This window comes from Gadus macrocephalus, chromosome 13, assembly GCF_031168955.1.
Source record: "Gadus macrocephalus chromosome 13, ASM3116895v1".
Lineage (NCBI taxonomy): Eukaryota > Metazoa > Chordata > Actinopteri > Gadiformes > Gadidae > Gadus > Gadus macrocephalus.
Window position 1 is genome coordinate 4,263,853 of NC_082394.1, and position 18,659 is coordinate 4,282,511.

Genomic DNA, 18,659 nt, shown 5'->3' on the forward strand with positions numbered 1-18,659 from the left:
AGACCCATTAAACCCATCTAGCCCTCTGGTCAAACCAAGTGTCCTCCAGGCTGACTCCCCATCAGACACCATGGCCACTTAAGCACTGCCAATGAGCTCTGAAAAGAATGTCTGCTTTTCACCTCATCGAGACCCCATACTACAGCACCCTTATGACCAACAAAACAACCACCACATGGACTGCGTGGTTAATTCAGGCTGAAAGAGGACCATCATTTACTGGAAGCTGAAAGGCTAAGGGTTCGATCCCCGGTGTCCCAGCCTGCCTGCTCCTCCATGACCTTTATCTGAATGTCCTGGAGGTCACTAAGCATCGGCTGAATACAAATCGGTAGAGGAATCGGTCATAAAGTGTCTGCTAAATACAAATCGAATGAGGAATTAAAGTGAAATCGAAATGAGCCTTACCGCAGGAAAGGAGGAACTGTCAGAATATTAGTTATTAATGAAGCCGAAGGAATATTTGGCTGTAAAAAAAAAAAAGGCTTTTCCAAGCAAGTGATGCAATATGCTTTACATAGTCAGCACTTTAAAATGCAGAACATTAACGTTTGGACTTCTATAGAGCTGAATATTAATGGGCCAATATAAAGCTTGTTTATTTAGGAGAAACAACACTTATGTCCGTGTTCAGACACGTCAGTGATACAGTTTGAATACTTCTTTGTCTTCTTCTCATTGTTCCAGTGTGTGCATGTATCTTTTCTATTTAATAGACTGATAATGTTCTATTTTGAGTACTAAAACGGACGATGTACATAACGCAAAGTCCGTTCTGTCTCCTGGGGTTGAATCTCAGATCAATCCTGGTTCTTCAGTCGGAGACTAAAGCGTTCACTGTTTTAATGCCAAATCATTTTTTAATGTTTGTTCATATGTTTAAGTGGCAAAAAATCAAAATACAACCAAAAAATGCCTGAAATAGGGTTTGAGAACTTGAGAGGCACAGCCAATTGCTGCTGGATCCAATCCCAAATGTATAAGTGTCTTGATTGAGCACAATGCCTGATCCCTCCTTACTCCTGATCGGCACGCATACACCAATTCACTGTAAGCTGTGTGAATGAGTGTCTCAATGACTCGATTATTAAAGGAAAAGGGCTGTAGACTATTATTTCCTTGATGTTTATTGTGTGTCGTCTTTGTGACTTTACTTTACTCAAGGATGATGATGTTTAAATGATAACGCTCACAAACCCTCCAACACCACACACATCCTCAACCTCTGCATTTAACCAATGATCTCTAGAAAGACACCTTCATCCCCAACAACCTTGGGATGAAATAATTCTAAACTCTTACAAAAAGTACATTTACTTTGAAGTCTATCTCTGGTTGGCGGTAAGCTCCGAGCTGAACAGAGCTGAGTCTGAGACTGCACAAAGTCAACATGAGATGCTGGTACTGTATAAATACATTTATTGCAATTGTCAAACTTCTATTTGCACAAAAACACAATGCAAAACATGTTTGGTCATTTGTAAAAATGTATAAAACATGAGTAGAGACTAATTAACATTTACCGTCACCATTTTACTGACATTTCAACCTGAACATTGGAGATGAAGAAGACTGTTTTGGAATGGCTGAACATACCGTCAGTGTGTTCCTGAGTCCACATGCAGATCTAGTAATCACGGTTCTGCATGGAGTAGATCTAGAACGCGCGGTTCTGCATAGAGCCGTGCTGCTTCTGAAGGCATCACTGTATATTTGGTTATGCATATTAACATTGAATAAATCGTGCAAAGAGTTTGTATAGATGGTGCTTGTTCAAGCCGTTGAGATATCGCACTGCAGGAAGGAAATCAGATGGAGAATGCGTGCATTTTAATATTCTCCCTTGTTGATCATAAATAACAAAAAAGGCTGAGAAAACAGCGTGACATTTGTTTTAATGACTAATATTACGTTCATTAAATATCCTGTTTAGATTGTTAGTTTAACCTGTGCTCTTGGCAAATGGCTCAGAAATCCGACCTCTTGCTTTTATATAGAAGTGTGTTATTAGTTTGGGGCCTGCTTCAGACGGCCAGGAGGTTTTCCATCAGACGTGTGCGGAGATACGATCCTCTCTGGAGGCCTGCAGCACATTCAATCATGAAGGCACATCACGTATTCAGAAACAGGAGGCAGAAAGAGGAGCACTAATTGCTAGTTTGAATCACTGTGTTATTACGTATCTGCCCATAATAACATACAATCATCATGGAAAATCAAGACTCAAAAAAAGGGGTTTGAAAGCAACTTTCATTTTTTGTTGACAATATATTCGATAGTCTTTTTGTCCCTCTACGGACAGAACAGTTAAGAGAGTAAGGGAAAGTGGGCTGCAGAAGAAGAGAAGAACCACAGAGCGAGATCCCCCCCCACCCCCCCCGCTGCCAGGCAGGCGTTCCCCCACATGGTCGGAGCTCCAGCGTGCCGAGACACCGAACGACACGTAACCGTAGAAACCATCGGCCGCCGACCCAAAACCGCGCTCCCTCTCCCTCCTAATCGTCCTCCTCGTCCTCATAATAACGATTCCTCTTGATCTCATCCTCCACGCTCAGCTCCTCCTCGGCCCCGTCCGCCTCCTTCTCCTGCTCCGGCTCCCAGAAGCCCACATCCTGTGAGCTGCGGTCGGGGTCGGGCCGGGGGGCCGGCGAGGGGGGTGGCGAGGAGCCCGGGGAGCCGCCGGTGCTGGCGGGCCGGGCCGCTGGCTCCGGATCTCTTTCCACCGAGGCGGGGGCCTCCTCCCCCAGCGAGGCCCTCCCGCTCGCCACGTCCTCTCTGGGCGGCGCGCGGGCCTTCCTCCCTCTCCCCTCCCCCTCCTCCTCCTCCTCCTCCTCCTCTTCCTCCCGCGCCCCGGACGGGGGCCGGTTCTCCAGGGAGCCCCGGCGCTCCTGCAGGGCCTTGAGGGGCCCCTCCTCCCGGAGCCGCGGGGCCACGGTGAATGGCCGGCAGCGCTCCTTCAGCGAGGAGCTCCTCCTCAGGCTCTTCAGCTCCGCCCGGTCCCCGCTGGGGTCGGGGGCCACGCCCTCGCCCTCCGGGGGCCACTTGGACCTCCAGGGCCGCCCCGCCCCGGCGCCGACCACGCCCTCGGCGTCGGTGGGCGGGAGGAGCTTCCTGGGGGCCCCGCCGGCGGGCGGGTCCTCGAGGCCGGGCGGCGGCCAGGCGATCCGCAGGCGCCGCGTCTCGGCGGGCTTCTCCGAGGGGAAGCGCTTCTCGGCGGCGGCGCCGGGCTGGGCGTGGCCGCCGGTCTCTAGGCGGGCCGTCAGGTCCGTCACCTTGACCTGGGGGGCGTCCTCCACGCTCTGGTCCTCCCGGTCGTCTGCGGCGGCGGCGGTCGGGGGGGGGCGGGGGGCGGGCGTCTCCTCGGGGTCCCTCTGTCGGGCGGGCTCGCCCTCGCCCTCGCCGTCGGCCTTGGGGGCCCACAGCTCCTTGTGGGGCCGGTGGCCGAAGCCCTCGTCGTAGTTGCCCTTGGCCTTGAACAGCTGGCTGAAGTGGGGCTTGCAGTAGACGTTGCCGTGGAGAGAGGCGTAGCTCCCCAGGCTGCAGAGCAGAGGGACGGAGACGAGGTCAAAACCCTGAGGGAGAGCACTGGTTTCAAACCAGTATGGTGAGGCTGGTCTGCCTTAAGGGGAGGCTAGGTGTGCGTTAAGGGAAGGCTCTGTCTGCCTTAAGGGGAGGCTAGGTGTGCGTTAAGGGAAGGCTCTGTCTGCCTTAAGGGGAGGCTAGGTGTGCTTTAAGGAGAGGCTCTGTCTGCCTTAAGGGGAGGCTAGGTGTGCTTTAAGGAGAGGCTCTGTCTGCCTTAAGGGGAGGCTAGGTGTGCATTAAGGGAAGGCTCTGTCTGCCTTAAGGGGAGGGTCAGTCTGCCCTAATGCAAGGCTAAGTGCGTTAAGGGAAGGCTACGTGTGCCTTACCAGAAGACTCGGTGTGTCTTAAGGTAAGGCTAGCTTTGCCTTAAGGAAGATCTGTGTGCCTAAAGGGAGGTCTCGGTGTGCCTTAAGCTTAGGCTAGGTGTACGTTAAGGGAAGGCTAGGTCTGCCTTAAAGGGCGGCTAGGTGTGTCTTAAGGTAAGGCTAGGTTTACCTTAAGGAAGGCTGTGTGCCTAAAGGACGTCTAGGTGTGTCTTAAGGTAAGGCTTAAAGGACGGCCTTAGTGTCCTTAGTGAATGCTCTGTCTTACCGGAAGTCTAGGCTCGATTTCCTTATAAACTTCATTAGAATTTGAATACATTTTCCTGGCCCAGGTTGGAATGGGGAGCTAGAGTATCGTATTGGACTCAGTTCCTGTTTACTATAATTAGTCGCTTTCCTGTCAATGACTGGCTGCATTATTGAATAATCATTGGACATCATACAACAGCCTGCCTCATTTCAATACTTATTTTTGACCGATAACGCGGATAATGTGTCCTGGGCCTCATTATATATCCTGAGTAACACTATATTGTGCGTTTTCATATTCATTATCAATGCCTGCAACTTTTAAATGGGTGTTCCTTGAATGGCTTGTTTAATGCTAACGTTGATGCTCACATTGATGCTAACGTCGATGCTAACATTGATGCTAATGTTGCGTACCTAATTCGGCTGGTGCTAAACACACAGGAGCTACATGCTAACCCACCTGAGCTTCATGCTGCAGTGGACGCAGCGGAAGCAGGTCTTGTGGTAGACGTGGAGGTCCGCCACCAGCTTCTCCAGGGGGTACACGGCCTTAAGACACGCGATGCACGTCTCTCTCACCGCCGGGCAGAACTTCTGACCACACAAAGAACATATGTAGCATTTAGTACATTAGGATTAAAGAGACAACACAATGTTCGACTATGAGCTGGTCTAGAGCGGTCTTACCCTGGACACCTTGGCCTGGTCCCCGTCTCCTGGAACAGATCCACACAACAGACTTTAAAATGCTGGTAGACACCACTTTACCAGAATCACATTCTAACAAGCCGTCCGTCCCCACAGTCAGCTCTGGTCTCATGAGCCATTTTTTATTTCACATTTAAAAGGCAAAACTGTTGACACGTGTTAAAATAAGCATGCTAACGCTCTTCTGATGAATTAATTACACTTAAATTGTGATTGAAACGAACAGCGGTCGTAAAAAAAGTGAAAGTAAAGTAACCGCAATAGCGACCAGATCAATGTGTGCTGAGCGGATCTCTCCTGTCCGATCCAGGTTCTGTTTAATTAATGAGCCACTCATTAATTAATGAGCCACCAGGGGGCGAAGGACTCTGATAACCTCACACTCAGCAAGAGAAACTCACACTCACTCTGAGAACCACACACTCAGCAAGAGAAACTCAGTCACTAGGAGAACCTCACAGTCACTAGGAGAACCTCACAGTCACTAGGAGAACCTCACACTCACCCCAAGAACAACACACTCACCAGGAGCACCTCACAGTCACTAGGACAACCTCACTGTCACCAGGACAACCTCACACTTACCATTGCAGCCAAATGCACTTTTTTGAAGCGGAGACACTTTGTGAATTGTTGTCTCTGTGGCCTGGCCCTGAGGAGGAGACAACAACAGAACCTCAGGTCATGGTGTGTACTAGTGTGTAGTGTATATGATAGTGTGTGTCCTAGTGTAAACAGCAGACCAGCTAAAGTCTGGCCGAACTTCTCAGGGTCTGTTAATGTTTCATATCTTTGCCGTGTAGACTGTGCTACTATAAAGACACGTCGTTAACATCCCTCTGGACGCTTCTTCCACCGTGGAATCACTTTCTCTTCGCTAGACTTTCTCCCAGCGAATCATTCCTTAGTGACTTTCCTTTGAGATGTTCCTCGGAGATGTTTCTCCAGCCAGATGATTGATGGGGGCAGGTCTGTGGACCTCTGCATGTGCAGTTGTCCCAAATGCTTGTCTAATGGTGGTTTAATTGCTCTGCTGAGAGCTCTTAAGTGACAGGGAACAAGGTGAACAAGTGCATACTTAAGGTTTGCACTTATTGTACGTTGTACGCCCTGGCACTTAGAAATAGTACCTAGTACTTAAGCATCTTATCCTAGCTATCTTTGTTGTATACGGGGAATGGGTTAACCAAACAATTGTTAGTGCTTAGCACTTGGTTCTATGAACATCCTTACTCTACCGAAAGAGTTGTATTGTTGTTTCTCTTTCTTCTGACAAATGTACTTATTGTAAGTCGCTTTGGATAAAAGTGTCTGCTAAACGCCCTGAATGTAAATGTAACTCTCTGCGGTCGTCCCGATGTGGTGAGATCTACCTGTCATGTTTCAAGGCTTCATAAATAGACTTGGGCTTCCGGGGATTATTCTGATAAACATGGCTCTGCTAAAGCCCTTCAGACAATATTTGATAGTACTTTCAATAGTTCTTGATTTGCATGGTGGAGATGTCATTCATCAGACGCCCGCTGATTCTATGTCGTTCAAACACCGCCTCATGAATGAAAGTAGTGCGACAGGTTGGACTCACGGCTTTGGAGAGGCCCTGTTTGGAGATGGCCGCCTGGTACTTGGCCATTTTGTCCTTCAGGGACGGAGCCTCCTTCCCCCGAGCTGAGACCCCGATGGCTGAGACACAACAACACGGCGCAGACCGGAGTTCACTTTCGGTTTTTCACCCCCAACCTCGCTGGGCGCGGTACCCTATGCCCGGGGCTGGTAGAACCTGGATCCAAACCCACTCTGGGCTCACTCGCTTTGCATCAAGGCGTCGGCCATGACTAATCCAAATCTTCAATGTAAAACAATGGCATCCGCTTTGCATGCATAATGTGTGTGTGTGTGTGCGTGTGTGTGTGTGCATGCGCGTGTGTGAGTGAGTATTTACCCCTGGGCTGGTCCACGTCCTCGGTGGAGGTCCTCCGCGCCCCCCTGGGCCCCTGGGTGAGAGAGAGCAACATGGTGAACCTCTCTGCCGCAGAGAGAAGGCTGAGTCTCCTCGACACTCACAGTCAACACCTGGCTGGAGCATTTCTACCCCGTGACGTCATCGCCGGTCGTTGCTCAACACTCCCCTCCCCTCCTCCCTCTCATAACAGTCCACTTAGTTCATTCCATGCGTTAACTCAACCTACCTACCCCCACCCACCTCCCTAACCCCCGTCGGTTGACCAATCGCAACCCTCCTTCAGCGTGCAGTCAGTTCGCTGAACCTGGCTGCCCCTCGACACCCAGAAAGTGAAACCACGACAGCAACCGAAAGAACCAGAACTTCTCCAAAATGAAGACCGTTCATACACGAAGGAGGCGGCTGCCGCCCTCCTATTGGCTGAGAGATAGCGCCACAAACAGGATCCGGGGGGGTGTACGAGAGGACACGGCTGATCCGGTCCAACAGGTTGTTCCATTTCATTCCCAGGAGAGGAAAGGGCATCCTTGTTCAAAGACCACAGTCGGCATGCTGGACGCCATGTTGGATTCCAGAGAAGGGCTCCGAGCAGAGCTCTGAGCAGGGCTCTGAGCAGAGCCTTCTGGGGCGGCGTGTGGCTCAGGAGGTAGAGCGGGTTGGGCCGGTAACCGGATGGTTGCCAATAGTTCGATCCCCGGCTCCTCCTAGCTGAGTGTCGAGGTGTCCCTGAGCGAGACGCCTCACCCAGACTGCTCCCGACGAGTTGGCTGTCGCATTGCATGGTTGACTCCACCGTCGGTGTGTGAATGTGCGCATGAATGGGTGAATGTGCGCATGAACGGGTGAATGTGCGCATGAACGGGTGAATGTGCGCATGAATGGGTGAATGTGCGCATGAATGGGTGAATGTGCGCATGAACGGGTGAATGTGCGCATGAACGGGTGAATGTGTGCATGGATGGCTGAATGTGCGCATGCATGGGTGAATGTTAGGCGATTTTGTAAAGCACTTTGAGTGGCCACTGGTTGAGAAAGCGCTGTATAAAAGCAGTCCATTTACCATTTAAACCACAAAAAGCTATGCTCGATATAGGACCAGCAATAGCGGTCAACCGACTGAGGCAGGTCCCCCCCAGGGGAAACACAGTCCTGCTGAGCTCATGTCCTCTGGCAGGAGAAACATCTCAAAGGAACGCATCTGCTGGTGAAGCAGTCACCGTCTGTGAGGTGGGGGACTTTAGGGGTGAATCACCGTTGACCACGGGGTGGAGGGAAACCATGACACGCAGAGAAGGAACTGGTGAGCTGATGGTTGGTCTGAGAGCGAGACGCGATGGGGGGGAGTGAGCGATGGCGTTTTATCTGACACGAGGGCAGCGAGCTGAGCAAGACTGAACATGGGGGGGGTTTCGTACGGTGGTACGCTGGTGTAATGAAGTGGCCTTTGAGACGCTGAGGTCGTCTGTGTTTCTCGTGGACCGAGGCGGACGCAGGCCGGGGCCTGGTCTGAAATGTCATGCCAGTGTCGACAATGCGCTTGAGGTTAGAAAAACATTTGGCTGCTTCGACCGCCGCGTGTTCGAAACAAAGCCAACCGTTTTTAAAAATAGTTTAGTTATTGTGTGTTTGGAAATGAGCTCATAGGCCGGAGCGAGTGAAAAGTACTTTCTGTTTTTGGACGCTGTTTTTCATTACTGGTGTAAGAACCAGACTATTAAACAGAATTGCATGGCGGTCAGACCATAAACACGAGTCGCTCAGGACCTTTGAGCTCATGTATAACGCAATACACATGTCCCATTACACCAGTATCCCATGATTCACACCAATCGTGTGTGTGTGTGTGTGTGTGTGTGTGTGTGTGTGTGTGTGTGTGTGTGTGTGTGTGTGTGTGTGTGTGTGTGTGTGTGTGTGTGTGTGTGTGTGTGTGTGTGTGTGTGTGTGTGTGTCAGGCTTATCAGTAATCCCAGACACACATGAGTACGGAAAGGAATCAGAACAATTAAACCCCCCCCCCCTCCTTCCCCAGTCTATGGTTATTCTTTACTGTCCACCTCAGATTTAATTGATCATAAAAACCAGCGCAGACCTAAAGCAGGCTTTATTGAACCAGGGGGATTGGTCGTTGGAGAGGAAGGTTTCACAATCAATACCTCACCCCTTGTGTAATCACAAGAAGATGTGTAACCACTACTGAGTACACAGTCAGCGTGTTGGTTAACATGCAAACCGTTTGCAGTTTGAAGCTTCTCTTCCTGACAGGGAGCGCTTGTCATAGCCTGCAGAGAGTCGACCACGTAGCAACACGATTCCTCTTTCCCTTGTAAAGATTACAACATCGCCAGAGTCATTTCGCTTCCAGTGAAGCTTAATAACAGGAAGACAAACAAACTGCCGGCTCCATAGAAACCGATGCTACGCTCAACAAGCTAACAAAAAGGCAAATGCAGGATAAGAACTATACTGATACTGGGATGTGGCGTCTGTAGGACCGGACGGTATTCCCGTAAACTAAAGTTTAATGTGATTTGAACCCTGAGGCGAGCTTACCACACAAACCAGCTATGATGTTATTGACACATCGGGACACGTTCCCCCGACGTCCAGACTCACACCTGAACACGCCGGGAACGACATAAAGAATCAGGATGAGGCAGGGAGCAGGAGGTGGCAGGTCGTAAGAGCCAGGGAGCAGGAGGTGGGATGAGGCAGTGAGGAGGAGGTAGGAGGTAGGAGGCAGGTGTAGGTATGAGGCAGTGTGTAGGTGTTGGTATGAGGCAGTGAGAAGGAGGTATGAGGCAGGGGTTGGTATGAGGCAGGTGTCTGTATGAGCCAGGTGTTGGTATGAGGCAGGTGTCTGTATGAGGCAGTGAGAAGGAGGTATGAGGCAGGGGTTGGTATGAGGCAGTGTGTAGGTGTCTGTATGAGGCAGGTGTCTGTATGAGGCAGGTGTCTGTATGAGGCAGGTGTCTTTATGAGGCAGGGTTCAGGGTCCAGGGTCCAGGGACTGATCAGGGAACACGGGAACATTCATGACCCTGGGCTGTATGGAGATGAGGAGCTGAACTGGTTTCATGGGCCCAACATACCGGAACGCCTTATCTGTAGAGTGAAATGCTCTGTAGGGGTTTTAATGTTTGGTTTGTTGGGTCTTGGTTGTTATTACTGATTCAAATGATGTCGACCTCGTGAGATATCAAATAGTCCGCGAACGGTGCAGAGATCCAACATGCAAAGTAACACCTGCCGTCTAACTATACTGCACAATACTTTTTCTCGTATTGATGTTGATGTGGTGCATTAAAACTGAGCCACACGTTTCGTATCACGCCACAACCCAACACGGGCGAAAGGCTTTCATCGAAGAGGAACCAGGGTCACGAGATGCTCTCGCTCTCATGTGGTTTCCAAAGCAGCGGGCTGCGCTTTGACAAACAACGTCTGCGTAAATTCCACCGTGATCTTTGTGGTCACAGTTGAAGCCCGCGAGGGCTAAAGATGACCTACATAAAACCAGAACAGGGACACATGTAGGCTCACCACAGCCCCAGACAAAAGGCTTGGTTTACGAGGGGCAATCCTGAAAGTTGTCGCTGTTCCCCCGTCACGGGTGAGGGATAGCGTGGAGCTTGCCACATCAGCTTGCGTAGGAATAGTTCCGTTTTTTTGGTTTCACTAAGAGATCCTCCCTGGCTTTAAAATGCAACGATATTTAGAGAAACCTATAATGTGAACGTTAATGGAATACCTTGTCAGAAGCTAATTAATCTAAAGGCAGGATTGTCTTAACTTAATCTATGCAGAAAGCCAAGAGTAATTTACGAGGGAAAAGTATAGTCGTCTTTCTTGTTCAAACAGCGACCACTGAAACCTGCTAATTATGTTGTCATGATAACAAGGAACGAGGCCAAGACACAGAAGGACACAATGCTACTTAAAATGTGCTGTTTTGCTGTGTATGAGCGTGTGCCTGCGTGTGTGTGTGTGTGTGTGTGTGTGTGTGTGTGCGTGTGAGCGCCGGTATGTAAATTCTTACCTTGGTTTCGCCCTTTTCAAACTTCATCTTCAGATTGTTGAGGGCCAAACTAGTTTTCTCCTCTGAGGGCGTGGGGCTGGACACCGCCTGCTCCTCCACCTCCTCCACCTTCTCCGAGCTCTCGCTGGGTCTGCGCTCCACCTTCTCCATCTCCTCCACCTTCTCTGAGCTCTCGCTGGGTCTGCGCTCCACCTTCTCCATCTTCTCCACCTTCTCCGAGCTCTCGCTGGGTCTGCGATCCAGCTTCTCCACCTTCTTCACCTTCTCTGAGCTCTCGCTGAGTCTGCGCTCCAGCTTCTCCACCTTCTCCACCTTCTCCACCTTCTCTGAGCTCTCGCTGAGTCTGCGCTCCAGCTTCTCCACCTTCTCCACCTTCTTCACCTTCTCTGAGCTCTCGCTGAGTCTGCGCTCCAGCTTCTCCACCTTCTCCACCTTCTCCACCTTCTCTGAGCTCTCGCTGGGTCTGCGCTCCACCTTCTCCACCTTCTCCACCTTCTCCACCTTCTCAATCCCGTTCCTCCGTTCCTTCGCGGCGGCGGTCGGGGCGGCTGCCGTCGAGAGCTGGGAGCGGCCGCCTGCCTCCAGGCTGTCCTGAGGACTCGCTGGTCCCGGGGACTGGGACTGGGACTGCAGAGGGCTGAGAGCGGTGGGAGCGGGCTTGGGCAGGGCAGCAGGAGCCGGGATCGAGAGAGGTCTGGGTCTCGGGGGAAGGAGAGAGGGCTTGCCACGAAGAGGAGGAGGAGGTTCGTCCTGCTCCCAGCGCTTCTTCAACGCGCTCAGGCCGCCGGACTTCACCGCCGGCTTGGAGCTCACAAAGGGCTGCAGGGGAGAGAAGAGGACTTGAGTGGTGAGAGAAGAACCCCCGGAACACACGAGGGGAAAAAAAAAACAGGGTTAAAAGGATTCGTAAAAAACATACGACATACTTCTGGGAGTATGTTGGAGTGATAACGAACGCGTGATAAAAGAATTGTCGAGCCTTAAGTGCTAAATGAAAACCAGCGCAGCAGCAGAGGACAGGAAATGAGGATGGAAACTGTGCGCATTCCGGCCCCGCTTTAAAGTGATGAGCGACCGGGCGAGCAGCTGCTCTGAGGAGTCATCCAGGAAATGGGAGGGCTTTCCCTGTTCAAGTTAGCCGCACATGGGCTGCTAGGGAGAGTTGCGTTCAAGAGGAGACTTAAAGAGCTGCGATGCAGGCTCATTTCGCTCCACATTCCACTCAAAACGTGAACTTCATTTACCCCCGAGAAGACAAGAGAAGGCCTCTTCCCCGAGGCTCCTCCAGGAAGACATCTAGGCATTATGAAACAGCCCAGCGACTGTCTGGCACGCAGAACAAACCGCCTTGTTAACCAGATGATTGAGTTCAGTTGAACACATCCCTAATCTGCCTGCTTCATGAAGTCCTTCCTATTTTATATCTGTGAAGGACTTTCTTAAAGCTTAAATTAACAAATCAACTACATGGACGGAACCAAGCTCCCTCGCATGATATCTCAATATACCTTTAACCTACATTGTGTTGAAAGTAATCAATGAAGTTTCCAAAACCGCACAATCTCAGCCTGGCGAGCGTTTACAAACACCTTAATGGGAGGAGGAGGCTAACGAACAAGGAAGCCAGAGGCGGCAGCCACTACGAGCAAGCGGATCAGGGAAGCAGCCACATACACTGGGAACAGATGTACAGGCTCTGTCTTTGTGCGTCCAGCCCTGGGCAGGGGAACGGACAGGGACAATGAGAACATTGTCTGCGCTTTTGTGAAGAAAAACCCCCGTCAACCCCGTCTCAAGGCGAGGGGAAGGTGTGATCATACCAGGAGCACAAGGGAAGAAAAGGAAGGAAGTCATCCCCAACGTTACTACACTCACTGGAGGAAGGCGCCCAACCCTGCTACACTCCTGGACCGGCGACGGAGAGAGAGGGAGGGAGGGAGAGGGAGAGAGAGAGAGAGAGAGGGAGGGAGAAAGAGGGACAGAGAGAAAGAGGGAGGGAGAGAGAGAGGGAGGGACAGAGGGATAGAGAGAGAGGGAGGGAGAGCGAGGGACGGAGAGAGGGAGGGAGAGAGAGCGGGAGGGAGGGAGAGAAGGGAGTGACCCAGGAAACCAGATCAGGAAATGATGCATTCAGGAAATGTTAACTCTTTCTTGTGCCGCTCAGCGCTGTTTTCTTTTTCCAACAAATGTATTAGAATCTAAAATACAGAAACATCCGCATGAATACGTAGGGCATGTGATACTGTGTTTCAAAGATAGCCTACACTGTACGCTTGGTGTGAAGATGTGAATTGTTTCAGGAATATTGTTGATTGTTTATCTACAGGTTGAACGTTTCACCAGTCAGATATCTGACGATGACCAAAACCATGGATATGGTATAATTATCAAACTATAGGAGTACATAGAAACATATCTCTTGCCTGCCATCAGCCCCCCAAAAGAAACAGATCTAACATGGGACATATTCAACGCGTAGGTGTTACACCCCTGGTTAACGTTAGCCACCAACAACATCAACAACATTACCTTCAACTCTGACATGTTAGCCGCTCCTTATTAAACTTATCATTTATTAATGACTTTCTTCCAACTCAACAAGACAAAGGGAGCCCGGGCTATCGGATAACACCAGGGGGATTAGGATTATCTGCTTGCCCGTTAAAACAAGTAGCCAATAAGAAGTCAGTCGGCAGCCGACGTGTGTGTGTGTGTGTGTGTGTGTGTGTGTGTGTGTGTGTGTGTGTGTGTGTGTGTGTGTGTGTGTGTGTGTGTGTGTGTGTGTGTGTGTGTGTGTGTGTGTGTGTGTGTGTGTGTGTGTGTGTGTGTGTGTGTGTGAAGCCTGGATGGTCCTCTGTAGATGTCGAGTCACCCTCTGCTGGATCATGCGTGTGTCTAGTGCACCTGCATCACTGCGCGGGACAATGTCCTGGTTTGTTAGTAAGGATTGATAGTGTGCCTTACAGGAGGCTTGTTCACTATATATTGATATAGCGTCTTACATGAGTCTTGTTCACTATATATTGATACATAGCATTTTACAATGACGCATGTTGTTGTTCACTATGGATTGATACGAGTGTCTTACATGAAGCTTGTTCACTATAGATTAATACGAGTGTCTTACATGATGCTTGTTCCCTATAGATTGATACGAGTGTCTTACATGAGGCTTGCTCACTATAGATTGATACAGAGCGTCCTACATGAAGCTTGTTCACTATAGATTGATACAGAGCGTCCTACATGAAGCTTGTTCACTATAGATTGATACAAGTGTCTTACATGAGGCTTGCTCACTATAGATTGATACAGAGCGTCTGGTAATAAGCCATCAGCTCATACTTCAGAACGTACAAATCTTAATAAATAGGGATTGATAACTATCGCTGCTCGGAAACATTGTTGTTGTAACATTGGATTAGTGAATCTCGTCTTCAGGACCAGGCAGACTGAGTTCTTACTTTTTTCTTCTCAGCGTTGGACTCCTCGGCGGCCTTCTGATATCTGTGGACCAGAGAGAGAACAACACTGACATCTGCTGAGCTCACAGAGGCATGCAAGTGGAGAGCAGGAAGAGTGAGTCTCTACTGCTAAGATGCAGTAGCTCGGTATCTCAGATTGAACTGTTACAATGACAAACATATTCCTTAATCTTCTGTGCACACCATCCAGACGTGTTTTATAAACGTGGTCAGGCACAATGGGGTGGTTTTGATCTGAGCGTTGGGCCTTCTCAGCCTCATGCAAGTCTCTTTGGGTGAAACCATCCGCTAGATTAATGAATGTAAAGTACAACCCTTTTAAACTGACTGATGGAATGGACCATCATCTAGTTAAAAAAAGGTACTTTATTATCAACTTCCTTATTCTTAACTTTCTTTAACTGTTTATGTGGAAAGAAAACCAAATAAAATCAGGTATTAAATGAGATGATACTTAATATCCGGGATATCTCCCAAGACATTTTAGAAGCCATCATAAAGACACATATCCATACATGTATGTACAGACAGAGGTATAATCACATCAATAGTGTGTTCAGTAATGTCATGTGCGTCGTGACGGCTCCTCCCACCTGGAGAAGCGCTCCACCATGGCGTTGCTTCGCCCGCGGCCGCTGACCAGAGACAGCTCCCGGGCCGTCACCCGGAGAGACTGGGAGGCCCAGCCGCCGCGGTTAAACAGACCGCCACTCTCCATCTCTGCCATCTGAAACACACACACACGGGCATCCATTATTAAGCTGGGGCCTGACCAGCTGCTCACCGCTAGATACTCGTGCTTGAACGTACACGAGGACTGCACTGGAGTTCACTGGAAACCGTTTATGAGTTTTAACTTTTACTTATTTACAAGCACTGAAACAATGTTTGAATCGCCCTTTTTCAAATCAGCCAAACGAATTGGCTTTCTCAGTCATCATTAATGTTGAATGCTGTTTTTTATAATAAATCCACGGTTATAATAGAGAGCACCGACTTTGATGATGTGATCACTAAATATAAATGTGTATCAGCCAATGGGAGTCCATTCTCTTGTAGGTGTCAGTTACTGAGTTGCAGCAGGACTGGTAAGTACCAGGATTCCTTCGTATTTAATAAACCGTCACCATGCAGGCACTTGTTCCTCTAGACGCTATTCCTGATGTCATTGAGAGTCCTCTATGTTGAGTGAGACTCTTACGGTGTTACAACATGGTACATGTTTCAACACGAAGATGTTTATTTGTGGGGACATTTTTATTTCAGTGTTAATGTGGATAAGCAACAATTATTTTCTTGCTCGTGCAGAATTGAAGCCATTGAACTCTTCCTTTGGACGCCAATATCTCAGATATAATGTAATAAATACCAACAAAAACTTTTTTCGTTGAGTAACATTTGTTAACAAATAGGTGGAGGGACCGTCCTTTTTGGAAGTATTTCAACCCTGAACCCAGTAAAAACTCAAATCTTGCCTACCTTGATCGACAGATGGTAAAACGTGTAAGAAGCTAAGTGCTACCCTTCACGCCTTACTGTGTCATTATTCAGACTCTGGGCTAGATACCATGCAAAGGAGCTATGTTTACTACAGAAAATCTGAAATCCCTGCACTACCAGAACTAGATTGTTGCACAGAGACTCATACACACAGAATGACACAGAAGGCTGGTGTTCCACTCCGACAAACATATACTTATACGACTGAAGCCTAGACAGACAGATTATAAGCCTCAGACAGAGTCTTCTGGCTCAAGGTACAGGACCACCTTTTTCAAATATTTAGCATGCGATAAAAGGTGAGTTATTTGAAGATAATTTGCAGTGTGTTCCGTCCGTGCCTGCACGGTTGCGTTGACACACTCTTATTACATTATCATTTGGAGACAAACATAATGTGGACTTTGGAATTGACTAGATGGCAACCAGAGTTTGATTTGCATTCTGATGAATCACTCTTAAACATTGTCCGACTGTCACTATTCTTCATTCATAACACATTAGTCCAGGCGAGTCCGAAATAGACAAACAAAGAAAGGCAGAAAATAGATTATGCTATTCCACTCTCCTTGTCCACACTAAGTATGAAGCCCAGAGGTGAAATGGATTTGGTGTGACCTCTTGATTGAAAGTGCCCGAATATGTACACGGAAATGCCTTTCCTGAAATCGTAATTCAAGCAATAGGGGAATTCTTGTCTAGTTCTGAGGTCCGGTAATGTTTGATTGTTTCTGACTCCAGTGTCAGATTACATTGATATCTAAACCTACAGATTACATTGTGTTGGGTGGATCTGTTTGACTGTTTCAAAATGAATCAAGTGTGTTTATTAGTGCAATGGAGACAGTGGAATAAAACTAATGTTTCCCAACGTGGAAACATAATCTATGGTGGTTTAATGGAGATGAGGTCATAAACTGAGTGACCAGCCCATTCCTTTATGGCAGTTCAAGCAGCCAAAATGATCACATCTTACCCTTAGCTTTGGTGTTTTGCCTCATGTTAGATGGTATCTTTCTGTGTTTCCTACGTCTTAAAGTCCACACAAATATTAACATAAGGATTGAGTGATTAACTTTACTTTAGAAATGAAGGCCACAACTTGTTGCTTAAGGCTTTCGCAGTTTAGTTATCACTGAAAATCTTAGTATATGTAAGTATATTTTTCTTTGAATCTGAAGTTTCTGTAGTATAATGTATAGTATAACCCATATATAAAACACATTTAGTAATGTTTAAGCATTTCATCAAAAACTCTCAATCAATATTGCTGGCCTGAACCAAAACAAAATGACCATGACGTCGTCATTGTAAGTAAATATTGTTTTCCATAGTAGTTTAGGTGTGTACATGTTTTGAATGTAAGAATAGAAATGCAAATGCAGCCCTTAAAAGGCGCTCAGTGTTTCGGCAGGGGAGGGATAGGCTACTGATGGGTCAATATTAGTTAGTTACACAACATCATTAAAAAACAATACCATTTGGTTTTAAAGTTTAAAGTTGAACTTCCCCTTAACTGAGACGACCTAAAGGTCGGCAGGTGGATTTAAGGGGTATTGCATATAGGCTGTGTTTTACAAAGACGTTAGTCAGGTAAAACGAGAAGGGATCCACTGGTCCGAAACAAAAGCCTCCACCAACGGGTTATAACCGAGGCCTGCTCCTAACACATGCAGCTCTAATACTGATTATTTACAAGCCATTTTCGCCACACTTTAGCTCTCTTATATTTAGCTTTATCTTACCTTTCAGCCCTTCTGGTGAGTCACTCGTTCTCATGAAACCTTGACACCTGACACCTACTGCGGGAGTCTTCTGAGTATCCAAGGTGGAGCGAGCTGGGCATAAAGGTGTGTGGGAGGGAGCACAGGTCATGTGATCAGCTCCACCAATGGGAGGAGGCATCGCGTTCTCCTTACCTGGTTTCATATCTGTGTGTGTAGATCCTAGATGGACAAAATGTACACGCATCGTATCTCTGTGTGTGTGTGTGTGTGTGTGTGTGTGTGTGTGTGTGTGTGTGTGTGTGTGTGTGTGTGTGTGTGTGTGTGTGTGTGTGTGTGTGTGTGTGTGTGTGTGTGTGTGTGTGTGTGTGTGTGTGTGTGTGTGTGTGTGTTTGTAAAAATGCCTTATAGGTTGTATATAGGTAATGCAACTTGTCCATCCTAACAGGACCGCAGCCGGCCCCCTGGCTACAGAGGGCTGTGGGTAAATGAACAGCCGTGGAGGGAACAGTGTGTCCCCGGGTTAATTATTGAGCTTGATCCAGACACCACGGGATCTTGGCCAGACTTTTTTTTTTTTTATTATCATTGCTATTTAACATCAGACTCCTCCTTCTTAGCGCACCTTTAAACTTTAAAATGACAAAGGACAGGTAGGCTGGTAGGTATGGTTTGAGTTGCGTAGGCCTACTTTTAGGACTCAACCCTGGGCGTTATTGCTCCAGAATCAGGACAACACACTCACATAGAGCTGAACGAGGAGCCTGAACATGACAGGTCATCGTCCCGTTCATCGGGGGTTAGGCTTATTGTTATAGACCTCCTTATTGCAGTAGTACCTTACCAATAATAAACATAACACCATAACATGGAAAACCGACCACTGAAGCTGACCATGGACAACCCTAACCATGGTTTATAACCCGTTATTATTATCATTATTATTATTATTATTATTTGTTATTATTGCCACCGCTAGTGTTGAATCTCGAATGAAACAAAATCCATCCTCAATCCAGTTTATACGGCATTTTGAAAATAATGCTTAAGGTTTAACAAATATGTGGGCCACCCCATCCTTCCCTT

At 48.2% G+C, this 18,659-nt stretch overlaps 1 protein-coding gene across 50 annotated transcripts; it reads right to left on the reverse strand.

Moving 5' to 3' along the window:
* Positions 1–1,402: 1,402 nt before the first annotated feature.
* LOC132470115 (LIM domain and actin-binding protein 1-like) lies at positions 1,403–18,014 on the reverse strand. Of its 50 annotated transcripts, none has more exons than XM_060068350.1 (12): positions 17,595–18,014; positions 14,943–15,076; positions 14,329–14,371; positions 11,288–11,683; positions 11,168–11,245; positions 10,865–11,125; positions 6,808–6,859; positions 6,451–6,548; positions 5,451–5,517; positions 4,845–4,873; positions 4,618–4,748; positions 1,403–3,537 (listed from the first exon to the last, which is right to left on the reverse strand). In XM_060068350.1, the coding sequence occupies exons 2-12, from the start codon at positions 15,074–15,076 to the stop codon at positions 2,496–2,498; spliced, it is 2,331 nt and encodes a 776-aa protein (XP_059924333.1). In that variant the 5' UTR covers positions 17,595–18,014; the 3' UTR covers positions 1,403–2,495. The 50 variants fall into 50 exon arrangements, with proteins under 50 accessions (XP_059924333.1, XP_059924352.1, XP_059924338.1 ...); XM_060068369.1 differs by having other exon boundaries at positions 4,618–4,751; positions 10,865–11,005; positions 11,117–11,245; XM_060068355.1 differs by having other exon boundaries at positions 4,618–4,751; positions 10,865–11,056; positions 11,117–11,245.
* Positions 18,015–18,659: the final 645 nt, after the last annotated feature.